The sequence below is a fragment of the Bos mutus genome, chromosome 4 (genome assembly GCF_027580195.1).
Source record: "Bos mutus isolate GX-2022 chromosome 4, NWIPB_WYAK_1.1, whole genome shotgun sequence".
Classification (NCBI taxonomy): domain Eukaryota; kingdom Metazoa; phylum Chordata; class Mammalia; order Artiodactyla; family Bovidae; genus Bos; species Bos mutus.
The window spans coordinates 98,971,875-98,989,884 of NC_091620.1; the positions used below are offsets into that span (position 1 = coordinate 98,971,875).

General features: G+C 38.7%; 1 protein-coding gene across 1 annotated transcript in view; it reads left to right on the forward strand.

Moving 5' to 3' along the window:
• The window catches only part of THSD7A (thrombospondin type 1 domain containing 7A), a 479,501-nt gene that overhangs the window by 413,005 nt on the left and 48,486 nt on the right, over nt 1–18,010 (forward strand). Inside the window, exons 13-14 of the mRNA XM_070369781.1 lie at nt 544–807; nt 17,538–17,716. Of these exons, the coding sequence (XP_070225882.1) occupies nt 544–807; nt 17,538–17,716 (443 nt within the window). The remainder of the gene's footprint in view (nt 1–543; nt 808–17,537; nt 17,717–18,010) is intronic.

Sequence of the window (18,010 nt, forward strand, 5' to 3'; positions counted from 1 at the left end):
CTGACTCTTAGAGACCCCATGGACTTCAGCCTACTAGGCTGCTCCGTCCATGGGATTTTCCAGGCAAGAGTACTGGAGTGGGGTCCCCTTATATAACTATACCATCTATTTGGACTTAACAGAAAGTTAGTTAACTGTGTGGGCCTGTGCAGTGATTGTCTCTCCATGTCATATTTTTGCACAGATTATAAAGCAGATATTTATGCAGTTACCTCAGACTCCCCAGTCACTGAAAGCACGTGATCATTTGAGAGGATTTTAATCCTTTCAAGGAGTGTAAAATTCAGCACAACAGTTAGTGCCTTATTCAAAATGGGCTTTTTTAAACTGAGAACAAAAAGAAAATTTTCACTATGCAAAGCACCCAGTATAACAAAAACATACATAAAAAGCACTGCGGAGGGAGAAAGTAGCATTTATTTATAGGCTACACTTGAATACAGTTGAAAATACAGAAAGGAAGTTAGGAAAGGAAAAAAAAAAAACAAACCTAGGGATGCTTGGTATTAATAATGGTATTTTCCGACTTAATTTTCTCCACAGGAAAAAGTAAGAAGAAGGAAAAATGTAAAAATTCTCATCTGTACCCCCTGATTGAGACGCAGTACTGTCCCTGTGACAAGTATAACGCACAGCCTGTGGGAAACTGGTCCGACTGCATTTTGCCCGAGGGGAAGGCGGAAGTGTTGCTGGGAATGAAGGTCCAAGGAGATATCAAGGAATGTGGTCAAGGATATCGCTACCAGGCGATGGCATGCTATGACCAGAATGGCAGGCTCGTGGAGACGTCCAGGTGCAACAGCCACGGTAGTCCAGTTTTTCCTCACTGTTGAACATTCGTTATCTTTGGGGTTGAAATGCACATGTTTCAGAATGGAGGGAAATGAAAGTTTACTGAAGTGAGTTCTACACTGAACATCAGGGGCACCACCACACTGTATGTCTATCATTTATATATAACAGGACATTCAGTGGCACTTGTCTCATTGTCCAGAAGTTGGCAACCAAGTCCCAAAGCTGGTGGACAAGGAAGCCTTGCTGTGCAGTGCTTAGTCATTCAGTCGTGTCCAACTCTTTGTAACCATATGGACTGCAGCCCGCCAGGCTTCTCTGTCCATGAGATTCTCCAGGCAAGAATACTGGAGTGGGCTGCCATGCCCTCCTCCAAGGGATCTTGCCAACCCAGGGACTGAACTTAGGTCTCCCGCATTACAGGCAGATTCTTTACCAAGTGAGCCACCAGCGAAGCCATCACCTTACATGTAGCCAAAATGGTGCCAGAGACCTCCTCTGGGGCTGAGTAGGCTTGACAATCCCCAGCAAGTCTGTGTACAGAGAGTGGGGAGGAGTAGAGAAGATGTCACCAAAATTTGATAATAAAGTTTTGAACTAGACAGACTTTTAAGAACTGAACTGGCAAGATTCATGACGTGCCTAAGGTGCATTCAGTGGCAGAGGAGAAAGATTGAAAGCCATAATTCGTGAAAACTCGAGTATCTCTTGTTTATTCATCATTAAGTTGAGACTGGCCCAAACAAACAAAACCAGAAAAAGGTACGTAGAGTTAGGAAATTTTTGTTTTCTAAAGAAACAAAAAGTATATCAAAAAAAAAAAGAAGCTAATTTACTGTGTTAATGAGTTGCCAAAAGTTTGCGAAGAGTGGTTTTGGCCAAAGTATGTAGTGAACTCTTTGGTTCTACGTCATAATATAGTCAGCTTTAAGCAATATTTGTTCATTCTTTTAATGTATCTGTCATTTTATTATGGAATGAGATCAGTTTCCTATGGGTCAGCCTGAATGATGGATGTCACTTGAGGATGTCACGAATGTCACAAAATATTGTTTGTACCAGTATTTGCAAACATTGGACAGTGATCTTCCTCCCTTCATGGAGGTAACCTGAGAAAGATGAATTAAACTACTAGGAGAGAGGTACATGGCAGTTCCCGGCCAACCTTGCTGCAATAGCTTCTGCTATTGGAACAGAACTCCTCCAGTTTTATTATATAGTTCAGAAGACATCATGAGCTAATAGGATCATCTCACATAGATAAACCATTATGGGGTATCGTGGTGACACGCTTATGGAATCTCTTAAATCTGTCCCCAAAATGAAGTTTCCAAAAGCCCTGACTTTTTTTTTTAACCTTATCTAATAATTACTGTTATATCAAAGTCTAGTGATAGGAGCCCCCATTATAAGACTCCATTATGTTGAGGCTCTGGATATAAGAATTTTGTATATGTGCATTTCTAAATTTAAGATTATTCTATGCATTTAGAACAATATTAAGTTTAGTATGCCTTGAAAAATTTCTGTAAGAGTAATTGCTTTTTTATTCTCTGTATCAAATAACATTTTTGTTGTTCGGTAGCTAAGTCAGTATATCTGACTCTGCGACCCCATCAACTGCAGCACACTAGGCTCCTCTGTCCTCCACTGTCTCCCGGACTGTGCTCAAGTCCATTGAGTCAGTGATGATATCTAACCATCTCATCCTGTGCCACTCCCTTCTCTTTTAGCCTTCAATCTTTCCCAGTATCACGGTCTTTTCCAAAGAGTCAGCTCTTTGCATCATATGGGCAAAGTATTGAATCTTCAGCATTAGTCCTTCCAGTGAATATTCAGGACTGATTTCCTTTAGGATTGACTGGTTTGATCTCCTTGTTGTCCAAGGGACTCGCAAGAGTCTTCTCCAGCACCACTGTTCAAAAGCATCAATTCTTCAGCACTCAGCCTTCTTTATGGTCCAACTCTAATAGTGGTAGATGACTACTAGAAAAACCATAGCTTTGACTATACAGATCTTTGTTGGCAAAGTGATGTCCCTGCTTTTGAATATGCTGTGGAGGTTTGTCACAGCTTTCCTTCCAAAGACCATGCGTCTTTTCATATCATGGCTGAAATCACTGTCTACAGTGATTTTGGAGCCCAAGAAAATAAAGTCTATCACTGCTTCCACATTTTCCCCTTCTATTTGCCATGGAGGGATGGGACCAGATGCCATGGTGTTAGTTTTTTGAGTGTTGAGTTTCCAAGCCAGCTTTTTCACTCTTCTCTTTTCACCCTCATCAAGAGTCTCTTTAGTTCCTTTTCACTTTCTGCCGTTAGAGTGGTATCATCTGCATACCTGAGATTGTTGATATTTCTCCTGGCAATCTTGATTCCAGCTTGTGCTTCATCCAGCCCGGCATTTCACGTGTTGTACTCTGCGTATAAGTTAAATAACATAGATGCTATATATAGCAAGAAAAATGTAAATGCACTTCCCATTCTGAGGTGATATGATGATAATATAGAAGATCCATAGTTAGTCATTAAAACGTAAAATTGAAGATCACTTAAAAAATGTTTCTCCTGACTTGTAGCATGTAAGTGTTTGCTCATGTTTTAAATTGTTACTCGTAGTGAATCACCAGGATAATCATTTGTTTTTAATACAGCCTGTAAGCTTTCAGAATGACTCTCATCTGTTCTCTCTTTTACCCTGATGTGCTAATTAGATGCATGAGCACTTCAGTCAACCACTTAACAGTCAATCTTATTTTTAGAAAAAAAAGAAAAAGAAAACTTTAAAAATATCTTGTGGCTCTCATGAAATGTTTCAGTTCTGTTCAATGGCTCAGTCATGTCTGACTCTTTGTGACCCCATGGAGTGCAGCACACCAGGCTTCCCTGTCCATCACCAACTCCCAGAGCTTGCTCAAACTCATGTCCATCAAGCCAGTGATGCCATCCAGCCATCTCATCCTCTGTCGTCCCCTTCTCCTCCTGCCCTCAATCTTTCCCAGCATCAGAGCCTTTTCCAGTGAGTCAGCTCTTCGCATCAGGTGGCCAAAGTATTAGAGTTTCAGCTTCAGCATCAGTCTTTCCAATGAATATTCAGGACTGATTTCCCTTAGGATTGGCTGCTTTGACCTCCTTGCAGTCCAAGGGACTCTCAAGAGTCTTCTCCACAAAAATGTTTGAACCCTTGAAGAAAGTACAACTACAGAAAAAACTGAAATTGACCAAAAGCAGTAGACTTCCTGCCTTAGCACTGTCGATTCAAAGCACGAAGAATTCAGTACTATATTTTAAAAGAAAAGCACATCTAGCAAAAAGGTGGGTCCCCGGAAGCACTGAACTTCATGGAAATTGTGTATGGATCGCAGTTCTTCAAGTGAACTGTTCAGTGAACTGTTCCAATTTAGTTCTTTGTGTCTATCCAGCATCATTCCTTTCTCAGTGGATCTGATCTATGATGCATGTCCAGTGGGATATTTTAGTGTTTGCTAACAGTTTTACTCAAAGTCTGAGGAAATTGACTCTCTATTGCCTGATTTCTTTGGAATTACTACTAATGTTCTGTCAATCCTGATAGTGGAATGCTATCACTTTGGTACTCTATCCTAGGCGTTCTCTAAATTGCAGTTTCTATGACCCCTGCCTTTGCTCAGCCAAATCAGCTTTCCAGATGTATGGTGGAAATGGGGTTTTTAAGTGGCTTTCAAGAAAAGTCTCTTACAGCTTTCAGTTTAAACATAAAATTGATCCCCACGTGTGTGCAGTGCAAAGACACTAATCCCCTGTCCTGCTCAATAGTGGCCTTATGGCATTTCTATTTAATCTGTGTTATCCATCTGTGGATCATATTATCAGTTATTATACTGATAAAACAGTTTGACTGTCATCAGTTTAAGTATATTATTTTAGGTCATTTCCCATGTGGTTACCATTTTTTTTTAAAGCATCTGTAACTCAAGGCACAATTCTGTCTGATTTCTCATAGTCATAGACTCTGTACTGAAAACCAATACCAATACTCCAAAAATCAGATCTTAAAGTATACCTGGGAGCCAAATAAATGTTTACCCCTCCTGATACATGGTATTAAATATAGTTCCCATGCAAATGTTAATATATGAATAGATTTTGGGCTGTTATGTCTCCTAACCTCATAATACAAACTACATATATTTACTTTTGCTATGAAATCTTGGACAGTGTCACTGTTGGCAACAGATTATAAATCATTCAAAAACCAAATTACACGTTTTCTCGTCACTGCTAGAATCCTCTAAGACCTTGATTGTTGTTGTTCATCGCTAACTCGTGTCCAACTCTTTGCCCCCATGGACTGCAGCACGCCAGGCTTCCCTGTCCTTCACTATCTCCCAGAGTTCGCGCAAACTCATGTTCATTGATTCAGTGATGCCATCCAACCATTTCATTCTCTGTTGCCTCCTTCTCCTCCTGCCCTCAGTATTTCCCAGCATCAGGGTCTGTTCCAAAGAACTTGATTGGTTTACTAGAAATTGATTGCCTATGCAAATAGTACTAGGTACTTCTCCAGTTAATTACTCTTAAAATTTCACATAACAAGAGGTAGAACTTCTGGAATTATGATATCATTTAACCTCTATATTTTGAAGAATCATAGAGGTAACCTAGCTTATGCAAGGTACATGTATATAAGATTCTTATTGAAATGTGACAGATTTTATTATGCTGTCCCTCAACCCTACCAAGATCGCCCAAAACCCCTTTTTCTGCTCAACGTTTTGTATTTCAAAAGCATATATCACTCTATAACATACCATGTAATTTATTTATTATATTTTTGTCTATGTTGTATCTCCTGTACAAAAATGTAAATTGATGAAGTTATCTTTGACTACTCTATTCACTCATGTATCCCAAGCACTAGAACAGTACGTGCTCAGTAAGTATTCATAGGATGAATGAATGAGTGAAGAGTTGGAGAGAATTTTTACAGCTATGTTTGATCTACAGTCAGGCTTGGACACTTTTTCAAACAATGTCCTTCCCTGTGTCACAATTCTGGGGTATAATCAAACAGATCACTGAGAACTAAGATCTTTGGAATAAACATATATAATCCACAAACTTTCTACATGCTCTTCATCAAGTATGTGTGCTTCTCTCTGCCTACTGAATTGTAGGTAGGTTCAGAATTGCCTGATTTGCACAACACCAGATTTGGACAACAGCTTTTCTCTTGGTTTATATTAGTAAACTGAGACAACTTGCTTTCTTCCAGCCTATATTTACAGCTTTAATTGGGAATATTGAATTTTTATTTAATTCTCTTTGTGTCCACTCAACTTCCCTTGAGAAAATAAGGAGTAACATTTCTATTAGATTTATCTCAAAACAACGCTTTCAAGGTGAATGGGATAAATTGAAAAAGTGCCAGATACTCAAGTCTTGAGCACTTTGAATTATGTAATTTCTTCCAGACACTTCTCTTCAATCTTTACTCTCAGCATATTTGTCTATGATGTTCCTCATATCGAGTTTAAGCCACAATGCACTATCAACAGATATTCTAAAACTGAACTCATTTTTATTTGTGATGTTTTATCATCTGTTAATGTCAAATAAGCAGAAAAGCCTATCTCATAGGACTGTTTTTATTGAGCCCGTGCTGTTATGTATACATAGGTCTCCTATCACCTAAAAGTAATTTTATATATTGCTGTTGATACCTATCAAATACTTACCAACTTGGACAGACTCTGAGCAAACTTGAGAATCAGCTTTTAGGTTAAGTTGCGTGTGTACTCAGTTGCTTCATTCATGTCTGACTCTTTACGACCCCATGGACTGTAGCCTACCAGGCTCCACTGTCTATGGTTAAATTATTTGTTATCAAATGTTTTCCTAAAGGGCCAAAAGCAAATATTTCAGGCTCTGCAGGCCAAAAGGTATCTGTAACCACTACCCAATTCTGCAGTTATAGCATGAAAGCAGCCAGAGACAATATGTGAGTGAATTGCACAGGTATGTTCCAATAAAACTTTATTTAAAAGAATAGGCTGTCAGCCTAGGCTATCATTTGCCAACTGGGATTTGAACCCTTCTTACTCAGACCAGCAGTGTAGACATTCCAGAAAAGCCACTGGAAATTCAGCCCACATTGCAGAACTGCCGAGTCATCTTCATTCTGACAAGATGGTAGGGAGGTGGGGGTGTGCAGAGGGTGTCAAAATAATCAAAACCTAATGGGTGATAGTTCCCTTGCTTACCAGTTGTGGGGAGGAACACAAACATTAGGAAGTTTTAAAAATTTGTAAATATGGATCTTTATAAGGTGAATGCCTATTTAGGTATGATTTTGAAAACAGAATGAGTTCTGTAGGATCTTCTGTGAAAGGATATTGGCAAGTTAACGATTGCCCTGAGGATGAGCAAAGTCTTTTTTGGCTCAGATTGGGAAACAGGAGAAAGCGCTGTGTTTATTTACTGCTCTGTTCATAAACAGAGTACGGTATTGTATTAAAGTGTTGTGTGTGCTTTTGACTTTGTGCACTCAGGATTCACAATCCAGTGACTAAATTCTAGGACTTTGTCCTGCCTTTTGACCATCATGCTGGCATTCAGATAGCTGTGCTACTTGTTCCAGGACACATTACACTCTTTTAATTGTTTCAGTCTTTTAACTACAGTCGCTATTGAATTGTTCAGCATAGTTTGTCTAATGCCTCAGTGGTATAAGATTAATTTCCCTTTAACATTAATTCTAAAGTAGAATGATTTATATTGATTCTTTCATGCTTTCTCTCTTTGCCTCACATGTTATGAATGGTATCACAGAGAACCTTCTGGACAGTAATAAATGGCTTTAGCAATTAGTTTTCGAAGCATCAGTGGGGTTCAAAGTATGCCCATTAAAATTTGATATTTTGCAAAACCCTTTCTGGCACCCACAGTCATTCTTACAGGTTGCTTCATAGGGGGTTTGTACTGCAATACTAATTATTTTAATAAAAAGAAAGCTCTGCAAACTTTACAAGTGAAACAAAGGCTTTTTAGTAAGATATTTTCATTTTATAATGATAGCCCACCCTATGACAACATTTAGTATTATTGCATAATAACCTAAATGGTCTCCATCTTTATTTCACCAGTTTCCTGCAGGTATGATGTGGATGATTTGAAAACAGGTATCGTGTTTGAATGATCGTCCCTCAGTGTCGTAAGGAACTGTAAATGCTGGATGCTGCTTTATTAGTCAGAAATTCTCGTATACGTGCCACCAAGTGTGGGGTTTTTTTTTTCCTATTAGGATTTATGGGAACAAACAAAAGACCATCAGCAAAACTTAGAAAAGGAATGCATCCTAAGTGTATTTCTTGTACAAGTGCCCAATTGAAATTTTTAAAATTCAGAGAATACTCAATTTACAAGTAAATTTTAGATCAAGAACATGTACTTTTAAGACATTGTGGAGCTCAGAGTACATCTGAGAAAATTCATTATGGATATGAAGAAAGTAGATTCTGAAATAAGCTACATGACCACTGAACCATAATATGCCTGGAATGTTTTCCTTTTTGTAATGAAATTCTATAGAAGATGATATAAGGTTAACGTTAAAGGTTAATTAGAAACAAAATGGAGTGAGAAATTATTCCTTATTGTAGTAGATGCCTGTATTTGAGGAAGAGCATGTTTCATTAAACCAGGAAAAGAGGCAATTTTTTAATTTTTAATTTTTTAAATGAACTGAAACGGCGTGCTGATTTCTCTAAGAAACTTTTTCAGTTGGTAGTATTTTTCTAATGTCTTAATTCATTTTAGAATTTAAATCTTTCATTTGATAACACAGATGAAGCTAGTGTTTGCTTTTATAGTCATCTTTCACAATTGAGATCTTTTTCCCTTCAAATGTAAAGAGACAGGCAGAGAGTGAGAGACTTTTCCTGAGGTAGAAGATGCAAGTTTAAAGAACCAGGGAAATAAAGAAGGGGCTACTGTGGATATGTGGGCACAAAAAGAAACCAGGTGCCTAGGGTGGAGCATAAATAAAGTGTGGGTACCAGCATTATTTCCTAACAGGCTCCCTGAAGGAGGACCCTAGAGGTTGAGGGTGACTTTCCTTGGCAGTTTTCCTGCAGCTACCATTCATGCTGTATGAGATGGGAATACTTCTGGTATTATCACTTAGTTCTGTGTGCTCTATGTCACAGAGACCTCAACTTAACTAGTACTTATAAGGTTTTAAACTGGGCTCCATGGAGCCCCTCAGGCGAGGCTGTCAAACATAGCCTCCAGGATCCCCCATACATGGACTGGGCTTTCTACCTTTTAGGAACAGTGTTTCACTGCTTAAAATAAAATTTAACTACCAAGGACAATTCATTATTTGCAACAGCAGCAGAGAAAAATCTATTTACATTTGTCTTTATCAACAATATCTGCTATTATGTTTTATTCCACATCCTTTCTTTTGGGCTCTGACCCCTCCCCCTCCCCAATGCCTTAGAGGAAAGATAATACTGAGTGAGTGAGGGAAAGTCGCTCAGTCCTGTTGACTCTTTAAGGCGACCCCATAGTCTATATACAGCTCATGGACTTCTCCAGGCCAGAATACTGGAGTGGGTAACCTTTGCCTCTCCAGGGGATCTTCCCAGCCCAGGGATCGAACCTAGGTCTCCCGCATTGCAGGCTGATTCTTTACCAGCTGAGCCACAAGGGAAGCCCTCAGTTCAGTTCAGTCGCTCAGTTGTGTCCAACTCTTTGTGACCCCATGAATCGCAGCACGCCAGGCCTCCCTGTCCATCACCATCTCCCAGAGTTTACTCAGATTCACATGCATCGAGTCAATGATGCCATCCAGTCATCTCATCCTCTGTCATCCCCTTCTCCTCCTGCCCCCAATCCCTCCCAGCATCAGAGTCTTTTCCAATGAGTCAACTCTTCGCATGAGGTGGCCAAAGTACTGGAGTTTCAGCTTTAGCATCATTCCTTCCAAAGAAATCCCAGGGCTGATCTCCTTCAGAATGGACTGGTTAGATCTCCTTGCAGTCCAAGGGACTCTCAAGAGTCTTCTCCAACACCACAGTTCAAAAGCATCAATTCTTCGGCGCTCAGCCTTCTTCACAGTCCAACTCTCACATCCATACATGACCACTGGAAAAACCATAGCCTTGACTAGATGGACCTTTGTTGGCAAAGTAATGTCTCTGCTTTTGAAATATGCTACCTAGGTTGGTCATAACTTTCCTTCCAAGGAGTAAGCGTCTTTTAATTTCATGGCTACAGTCACCATCTGCAGTGATTTGGGAGCCCAAAAAGATAAAGTCAGCCACTGTTTCCACTGTTTCCCCATCTATTTCCCGTGAAGTGATGGGACCAGATGCCATGATCTTCATTTTCTGAATGTTGAGCTTTAAGCCAACTTTTTAACTCTCCACTTTCATTTTCATCAAGAGGCTTTTTAGTTCTTCTTCACTTTCTGCCATAAGGGTGGTGTCATCTGCATATCTGAGGTTATTGATATTTCTCCCGCCAATCTTGATTCCAGCTTGTGCTTCTTCCAGCCCAGTGTTTCTCATGATGTATTCTGCATATAAGTTAAATAAGCAGGGTGATAATATACAGCCTTGACATACTCCTTTTCCTATTTGGAACCAGTCTGTTGTTCCATGTCCAGTTCTAACTGTTGTTTCCTGACCTGCATACAAATTTCTCAAGAGGCAGGTCAGGTGGTCTGGTATGCCCATCTCTTTCAGAATTTTCCACAGTTTATTGTGATCCACACAGTCAAAGGCTTTGGCATAGTCAATAAAGCAGAAATAGATGTTTTTCTGGAACACACTTGCTTTTTCGATGATCAGATAACACTAACTTCAGTGAAATGATTAGGTGTGGTAATCTTGCTGATGACTATGATAATTTGATTGATAAAACCACAGAGTTGTTCATTACTCATGTTGTGTTATGTTTTTGTTGAGGTTGTTGTAGTTGTTTAGTCACTAAGTCATGTCCCACTTTTTTGCTATCCCAGGGACTCTAACCTTCCAAGCTCCTGTCTGTGGGATTTTCCAGGCAAGAATACTGGAGTGGGTTGCCAGTTTCTCCTCCAGGGGATCTTCCCGACCTAGGAATGGAACCTCCGTCTCCTGCATTGCAGGCAGCTTCTTTACCGCTGAGCCACCAGGGAAGCCTATTGTATTATAAGGTTTCATAATTCATAGAGATACTAACTGACTCTCATATAGAATCCTGTTATATTAATGCCCTGCACGTCCAAAGTAACTGTAATACCCATTAGTTGAATATAGTCTAATACCCTTTAGTTGAGTGTCTTCTCATTTCAGGACTCCCCCTGTGGCTCAGTGGGTAAAGAATCCGTCTGCAATGCAGGCCACACAGGAAACTAAAGTTCAATCCCTGGTCTTTTTCTACTTCAAAGTATCATCAAAATGGTTATGTAGTGAGGAAGGCTTATACGTAGGAATTTTTTTGTAAATGCATGAAGAATTAGACATAAATCATATGGTTTATATTAGACATAAACCATGTCAGTGGGCTCAAAAGTAACCTGAGAGCACTCCAACATATTTGTGGACATTTTAAAGTTAAATTTAAAAGGAAAATCTTCACTTGCATTTACTCTCCAGTGTTTAGCCATTTTTTCATAGTTACATTGAAAGCCAGTTTAGCCCTGACAGGAAATTGTAGTTAATCTGCATAAACACAAAATGGTCTTTTAAAATAGTCATTAAAAAAATATTCAAGAAGTTTATCTGCATAACAGTTTCCTCTCTCTTTGCCATAAGTTTAACCTTTACTTCTTTAAAACTTTATAAATTAAGAAGAAATTTTCTTAAGTTTAGGGGTTTTGTTTTTGTTAGCTTTTGCATTTTTTCCCTTATCTAGAAATGGACATAGGAAGGTCTAATTAAACATTAACTCTGTACAGCTCAAAACATGAATCCAGTTTTAATGCATTATAATTACAACCTGTCAGAATGATCTGTTTCTTACTGGTCCAGTGAGATGCTGTAGGAAAAAATTAAGAAGCATATAATGCAGTGTCTAAGTCATTCCCCTAGAGAGTCACAGTTCATGTTAGCAAACAAACAACACACAAAAAGAAGAAAGCCCAGGGTAAAAAGACCTGTTTAACCTAGTTTAATGCAACAATTTTCCAACTTGCTTGACCATGTCATTTATAAAAATCATGTTTAACACCTATTAGGATCTTCCCAACTCAGGAATCAAACCCAGGTCTCCCACATTGCAGGCAGATTCTTTACTGTCTGAGCCACCAAGGAAGCCAAGAACCCAACAAACTAGTGTTTAAAGATCATCCTTTGGAAATACTCGTGGGCTGCTGTCGGCGGGGTCGCACAGAGTCAGACACGACTGAAGCGACTTAGCAGCAGCAGCAGCAGCAGCAGCATGTCATTGTGTGATTCTTGTTGACTAAAAGAACAGTGCCCTGAAGGATCCAGTTAAAAATAAATCACTCTGTTTCAAAGTTAGTTTCTTATTACTTCATAATCTGAACACTCTATCAAATATGTTTATATTGCTGACAAAGCCCTATTTCCAAAATGGGTTCTTAGAACTTTTTTTCCAATTTTTAATACAATATTAATTAAAACTATAAATGTTAGATTTGGGGAGAAAAAGTCCATAAATGCCTTCATGTATGTAATTATTCTCAAAGTTTTTATTTTGGTTGAATAAGTAAACTTTGGATATGGGCTCTTGCATAAATAAGTTTATTTCCTTTTTAAATAAAATATACATCTGAAAGTAGAATTCATTTCTGTCACTAACTACCTGGACTTGGGCTAAACTTCACAGGTTAAGGGTTCAGTCCTCTACAAGACTGCTCTCGCCTCCGACATGAGCTGTGCATGTTCGGGAATCCCGGGTGAGCCTCGCTTCTGACCAACTGGCCACAGATTTCAGGTCCCCACTACTCCCTCAGGTTCAATAATTCACTGGGATGATTCAGAGAACTCAGAAAGCACCATACTTACAGTTAGAGTTTTATTATAGCAAAAGGATAAAAATCAGAACCAGTCAATAGAAGGGACACACAGACGAGGGCTGGGAGGGTCCCAAACACAGGGCATCCGTGCCGTCGCCCCGTGGAACCAGGAGACATCACCATCTTGGCCCCTGGATGTCCTTTACCAGCCTGAGCTTTTGTATCTAGAGTTTTCTAGTGGGGAAGGAGTTATTGTGTAGGCATTATTAGTTGAATCATTGACCACACAGTTAAACTCAATCTCCTCTCCCCAGAGATTGGGAGGATATCAAGAGGCTGAAAGCCCCAAGCTTTTTAAATACATGTTTAGTCTATATGGTATAGTCATCCCCTTTCCTTAGACATCTTCGCATCAACTCACATGTAGTCTAAGAGGCCCAGCATGAATAACAAAGATACTCCTGTCACTCAGGAAATTTCAGAGCTTAGAAGCTGTCTGCCAGGAATCAGAGAAACAGAACAGCCGAAGTCTTCATTATACAGCAGTGTTTTAGAGTTTGCTCTTAGAAATGGCCTTGATCGTGAACTGCATAGGTATACTGCCTGAATCTGAATGCTCCTAGTCATTGCGTAAGCTATCGGTATTGGAAGAGCAACAGCTACAAAATCTGACAGCAGTTAAAACTACTGTTGAAATTTTCTGAAAAAGTCTATAAGTACCTAGCAGATATGAAGAGATATGTCTTCACATGTATATGAAACAAAAATATAAAAATAAAATTAAAATAACTGTTTATTGCAGTTACATAAGCTTACCTGAATACTTCATTATGAACATTTTAATTGCCTAGGGTTGATTCATAACCTTTCATACACTGAATGTAAGAATTTTATAGGTAGAATAGTTGATTATAGGTGTTTGGATATATACACGGTAGTTTAGTTTCCCCAGCTTTTCAAGTTATCTGTTCTTAATCTATAATTACAAAAGAATATTCTATTCATTTTGAAACTATTTTTCAGTAACCTTTTTCAGTATTTTCAAATCCATAAGGACCATAGTAGATAAACTTCTAGCTAAATGTTCTCATTTGCAATTGCAGTCATGTGCATATAACACACATTTAAGCAGGATAGATTTTTCAGGTCACTTTTGAGATTAATCCAGATGTTTCCAATGGAGTGCCAGCAGAGCTCATTCACACAGCTGTAAATCAGAACCAACCAATATGTTCCACGTGCTTTCAAAATGAATTCTTTAATCTATCAACAGTACACCTTTCAACAGCACGATATCATAATTGGGAAAGTTGTTGAAAGCTACTTTATCTGCACATTCATAATTCAAATGAATGAGGTGACTGGATATATCTCAAAGGTCCTCTGGTTGCCACTCAAAGCCTGCTAATTTTGTGTTCATCTCAACCTGAAAGCAGCCATCAGAACAAATATAGATACAAAAACTACAATCAAAATTCAGGAGTTTGATTTTTTCATGTGTCATATTCTGTGTTGAGCTACCAAGTTTTAACACCCTCATTGTGAAGTCATTTATTTTATTCCAGCATTCTCGGGACCATAAATTGCTTCAAGATGCCAGCAGTTTATTTAGCCTTAAAACGCTTCAGATGTTTCTGACTTTCTATCCGCCATGATCGTTTGGTGTTAATTGCCCTCAAAAATGATCCTAGTGGAGAAGGCAGGGGAATGCTTATCTGGCAGTTCACTAGTAGCATTAAGGATTTTAATTGTACGAGATACACTTGACAGGCAATTATTGAATGTTGTTACACATTAGAAAATTAAAATGGAATGCTAAGCATTATACTCTTTCGCAGTTGTGTCTTTATCTCAGTGCCTAATTTGTATCTTTCAGCAGTTTAATTGAGTTTTATTGGAGAGACATTTTCTGGAGTACTCTATTGGAAGATCAAACATAAAAATTTTATATCTGCTTACTTAATAATACAATGTGAATCAAACTGAAGTCAGGCATGACATATTTCACCAGTGCCATTTGTACTTCAGCAGATAAAATGGAAAGAATTTCCATTTATCTGTTACTCTGAAGTAGTGACATAAAAATCATGTGAGTCTACTGTCAGTTATAATTACTGAATGGCAAAAGGTTAGAGGTTTGTTTTTGCGGTTATTTTGATCTTTTGCAAGCCAGGAAAGGTGGCACTAGTGGTAAAGAATCTGCTTGCCAGTGCAGATGACAGAAGAGATGCGGGTTTGATCCCTGGGTCAGGATGATCCCTTGGAGGAGGGCAGGGCAACCCACTCCAGTATTCTTGCCTGGACAAGAATTAATTAATCCCATGGACAGAGAATCCTGGCATGCTGAGTTCATAGGGTTGCAAAAAGTCAGATACAACTTAGCACGCACACACGCACAAGGTAGGAAATGAAATTCTAGAAATATTTCAATAATTTATTACATATGAAATAGTGTTCTTTTACTAAAGTGCTTTTGATAATATTTGGCAATAGTTGGGTTTTTGTTAATTAATTGTCTTTTATAAACATCAAATAATTTGGTTACTGATGACATGGATTTGTAAGTGACTTTAGACATTTTTAGCTTGACTCAAAATGAATTATATACCTCAGTATAAGAACTGAAACTATAAAACTCTTGGGGAAAAATGGGCGTTTTTGACTTTTATGACCTTGGATTAGATAATCGTTTCCTAGATAGGACACCAAAGTACAGCAATAAAAATAAAAATAGATAAATTGGACTTCATTACCATTTAAAATTTTGTTCTTCAAAGGACACTAAAGTAAAAGAGACATAATAAGCAAGTTTTGACAAATGTATAAAGTGGAGCACTCATATCCTGCTAGTGGTATCGTAAAATGGTACCGTCACTTTGGAAAACAGTTTGGCATTTCACTAAAAAGTTAAATAAAGAATTATCATATGATCAGATAATTCCATTCCTAGGTACATACCCAAGAGAACTGAAAACTCATGTGTGCAGAAACTTGTACACAAATATTCACAGCATTATTTGTAATGTACGAAACATGGAAATAACTAAAATGTCCATCAATTGATGAAAGGATTGAAAAATATGATACTTCCATACAATGGAATACTATTTAGTTATAAAAAGGAGTGAGGTACTAACACATGTCACAGCATAGAAGAATCCTGAAGACGTTGTAGTAAGTAAAAGAAGCCGATCGTAAAACATAATGTTTGATTTCATTTTATAAAATGTTCAGAATAGGTGAATTCTTAGAGATACAGACTAGGTTAGTGGTTGCTAGAGAACGGGAGGGAAAATGGGAAATGGCTGCTAACAGGTATAGCAGTAGTAACGAAAATGTTCTAAAAGCAGATGGTGGTGATGGTTGCATAACACAGACTATATTAAAGACCAAAACATGAGCTGACCTTTATGATATATAAATTATGTCTCAATAAAATTTTTAAAAGTCCACCTAGAGTTCTTAAGAGAAACTGTTTACATCATGCTGCTGCTGCAAAGTCGCTTCAGTCGTGTCCGACTCTGTGCGACCCCATAGACGGCAGCCCACCAGGCTCCCCCATCCCTGGGATTCTCCAGGCAAGAACACTGGAGTGGGTTGCCATTTCCTTCTCCAATGCATGAAAGTGAAAAGTCAAAGTGAAGTTGCTTAGTCGTGCCTGACTCTTAGTGACCCCATGGACTGCAGCCCACCAGGCTCCTCCGTCCATGGGATTTTCCAGGCAAGAGTACTGGAGTGGGGTGCCATTGCCTTCTCTGGTTTACGTTATAGTCATTTTCAAAATGGAATCTTTGGTGTTGATGTAAAATGGTAAGAGCAGAGTGTTCTCTTCCTTCCAGAACAACCACTCTCACAGGCAGAGTGTGACAGAGGATAACACTGGACTCTTGACCAGGGGAATTTTGCTTTTTCCACTTGTTTGTCTTGAGAAAAATAGGGATAAACTGATAACTGTGAAATGCCAAGTTGGTACTAAGGGAAGGGTTAGGAAAATGCTCCCATTTCTCAGGACAAATCTGTGGACTCTTAACTTAATTGACTGTGTGATTTGATGGAATGAGTGCTAGACTAGACTCAGATCCTGGCCTCATCTCTGACTGTGTGACCTTGCCCTTGTCAGTTATCTCTCCGTATGTGTTTTCTTATCTGTCCAGTAGAGCCTCCGTACATGCCCACTACGTTTATGCTATTTTCAAGAGAATCAAATGAATACGGTATGTGAAGGTGCTTTGAAACTGACAGCACATATAATAATATGAGGCATTATTTATTTAACATCCTTCATTTTTCTTCATCAGACTTGATTTTCAATGAAAGCGAAACAGAAGGTGCTAAGTTAAATGATTCCTTTTGAATACTGATTGAGAGGGTCTGGCTTTCTTCTTGAGGGAGAATGTTGTATGGACTCAGACACTTGAACTTATGTGACATTAGCAGATAGGATTTTACAGAAAACTGTTATCATTTTTTTAATGTATTATTCCGGCAGCATGAGAATGACATGGCAACAGACAGGTTATTGTCAATTAAACACGAGCTGTCAGAAAGTCAGAAATGTTGAAATATGGTGAGCATGAATCCTAAGCAGATCATACAGCAGCTGCTTAGCTGTTATTTGAACAGAGTCACTGTGCTATGTGTCATTTTCCTGCAGGATTTAATTTGAGTCCCTAATGACAGAGACACCTCTCCATTTGCATGTTGCTGCCAAGTCCTTCTAAATGGGCTGGAATGGTGGGTGGTAATAGCCGAGGGCCATGTGGAGGAGACAGCCCTTGTCTCATTTTTATCTGCTCAGGTTACATTGAAGAGGCCTGCATCATCCCCTGCCCCTCAGACTGCAAGCTCAGTGAGTGGTCCAATTGGTCGCGCTGCAGCAAGTCCTGTGGGAGCGGTGTGAAGGTTCGGTCTAAATGGCTGCGTGAAAAGCCCTATAATGGAGGGAGGCCATGCCCCAAACTGGACCATGTCAACCAGGTATCTTCTGCTCTTGGGAATATTGTAAAATACTTCTTAGATGCACACTGATCTCTCTTTTTTTTTTTAACCCAAAATAGAGAATAAATAATATCCCCTGAATAAGATATTTGACCCACTTTACAATGCCTGAGTAAATTATTAAAATTACAAGTCAGATGGATGATCTCTGTATTCTCAAGAGATTTAATATACTGTATGTGTATATATGTGCATATTAATGTAATAGAAATAAAAAATGAAATCTACCTTTAAAATACTGTCAAGGTATTTAATTTGTTGTTATACAATAAT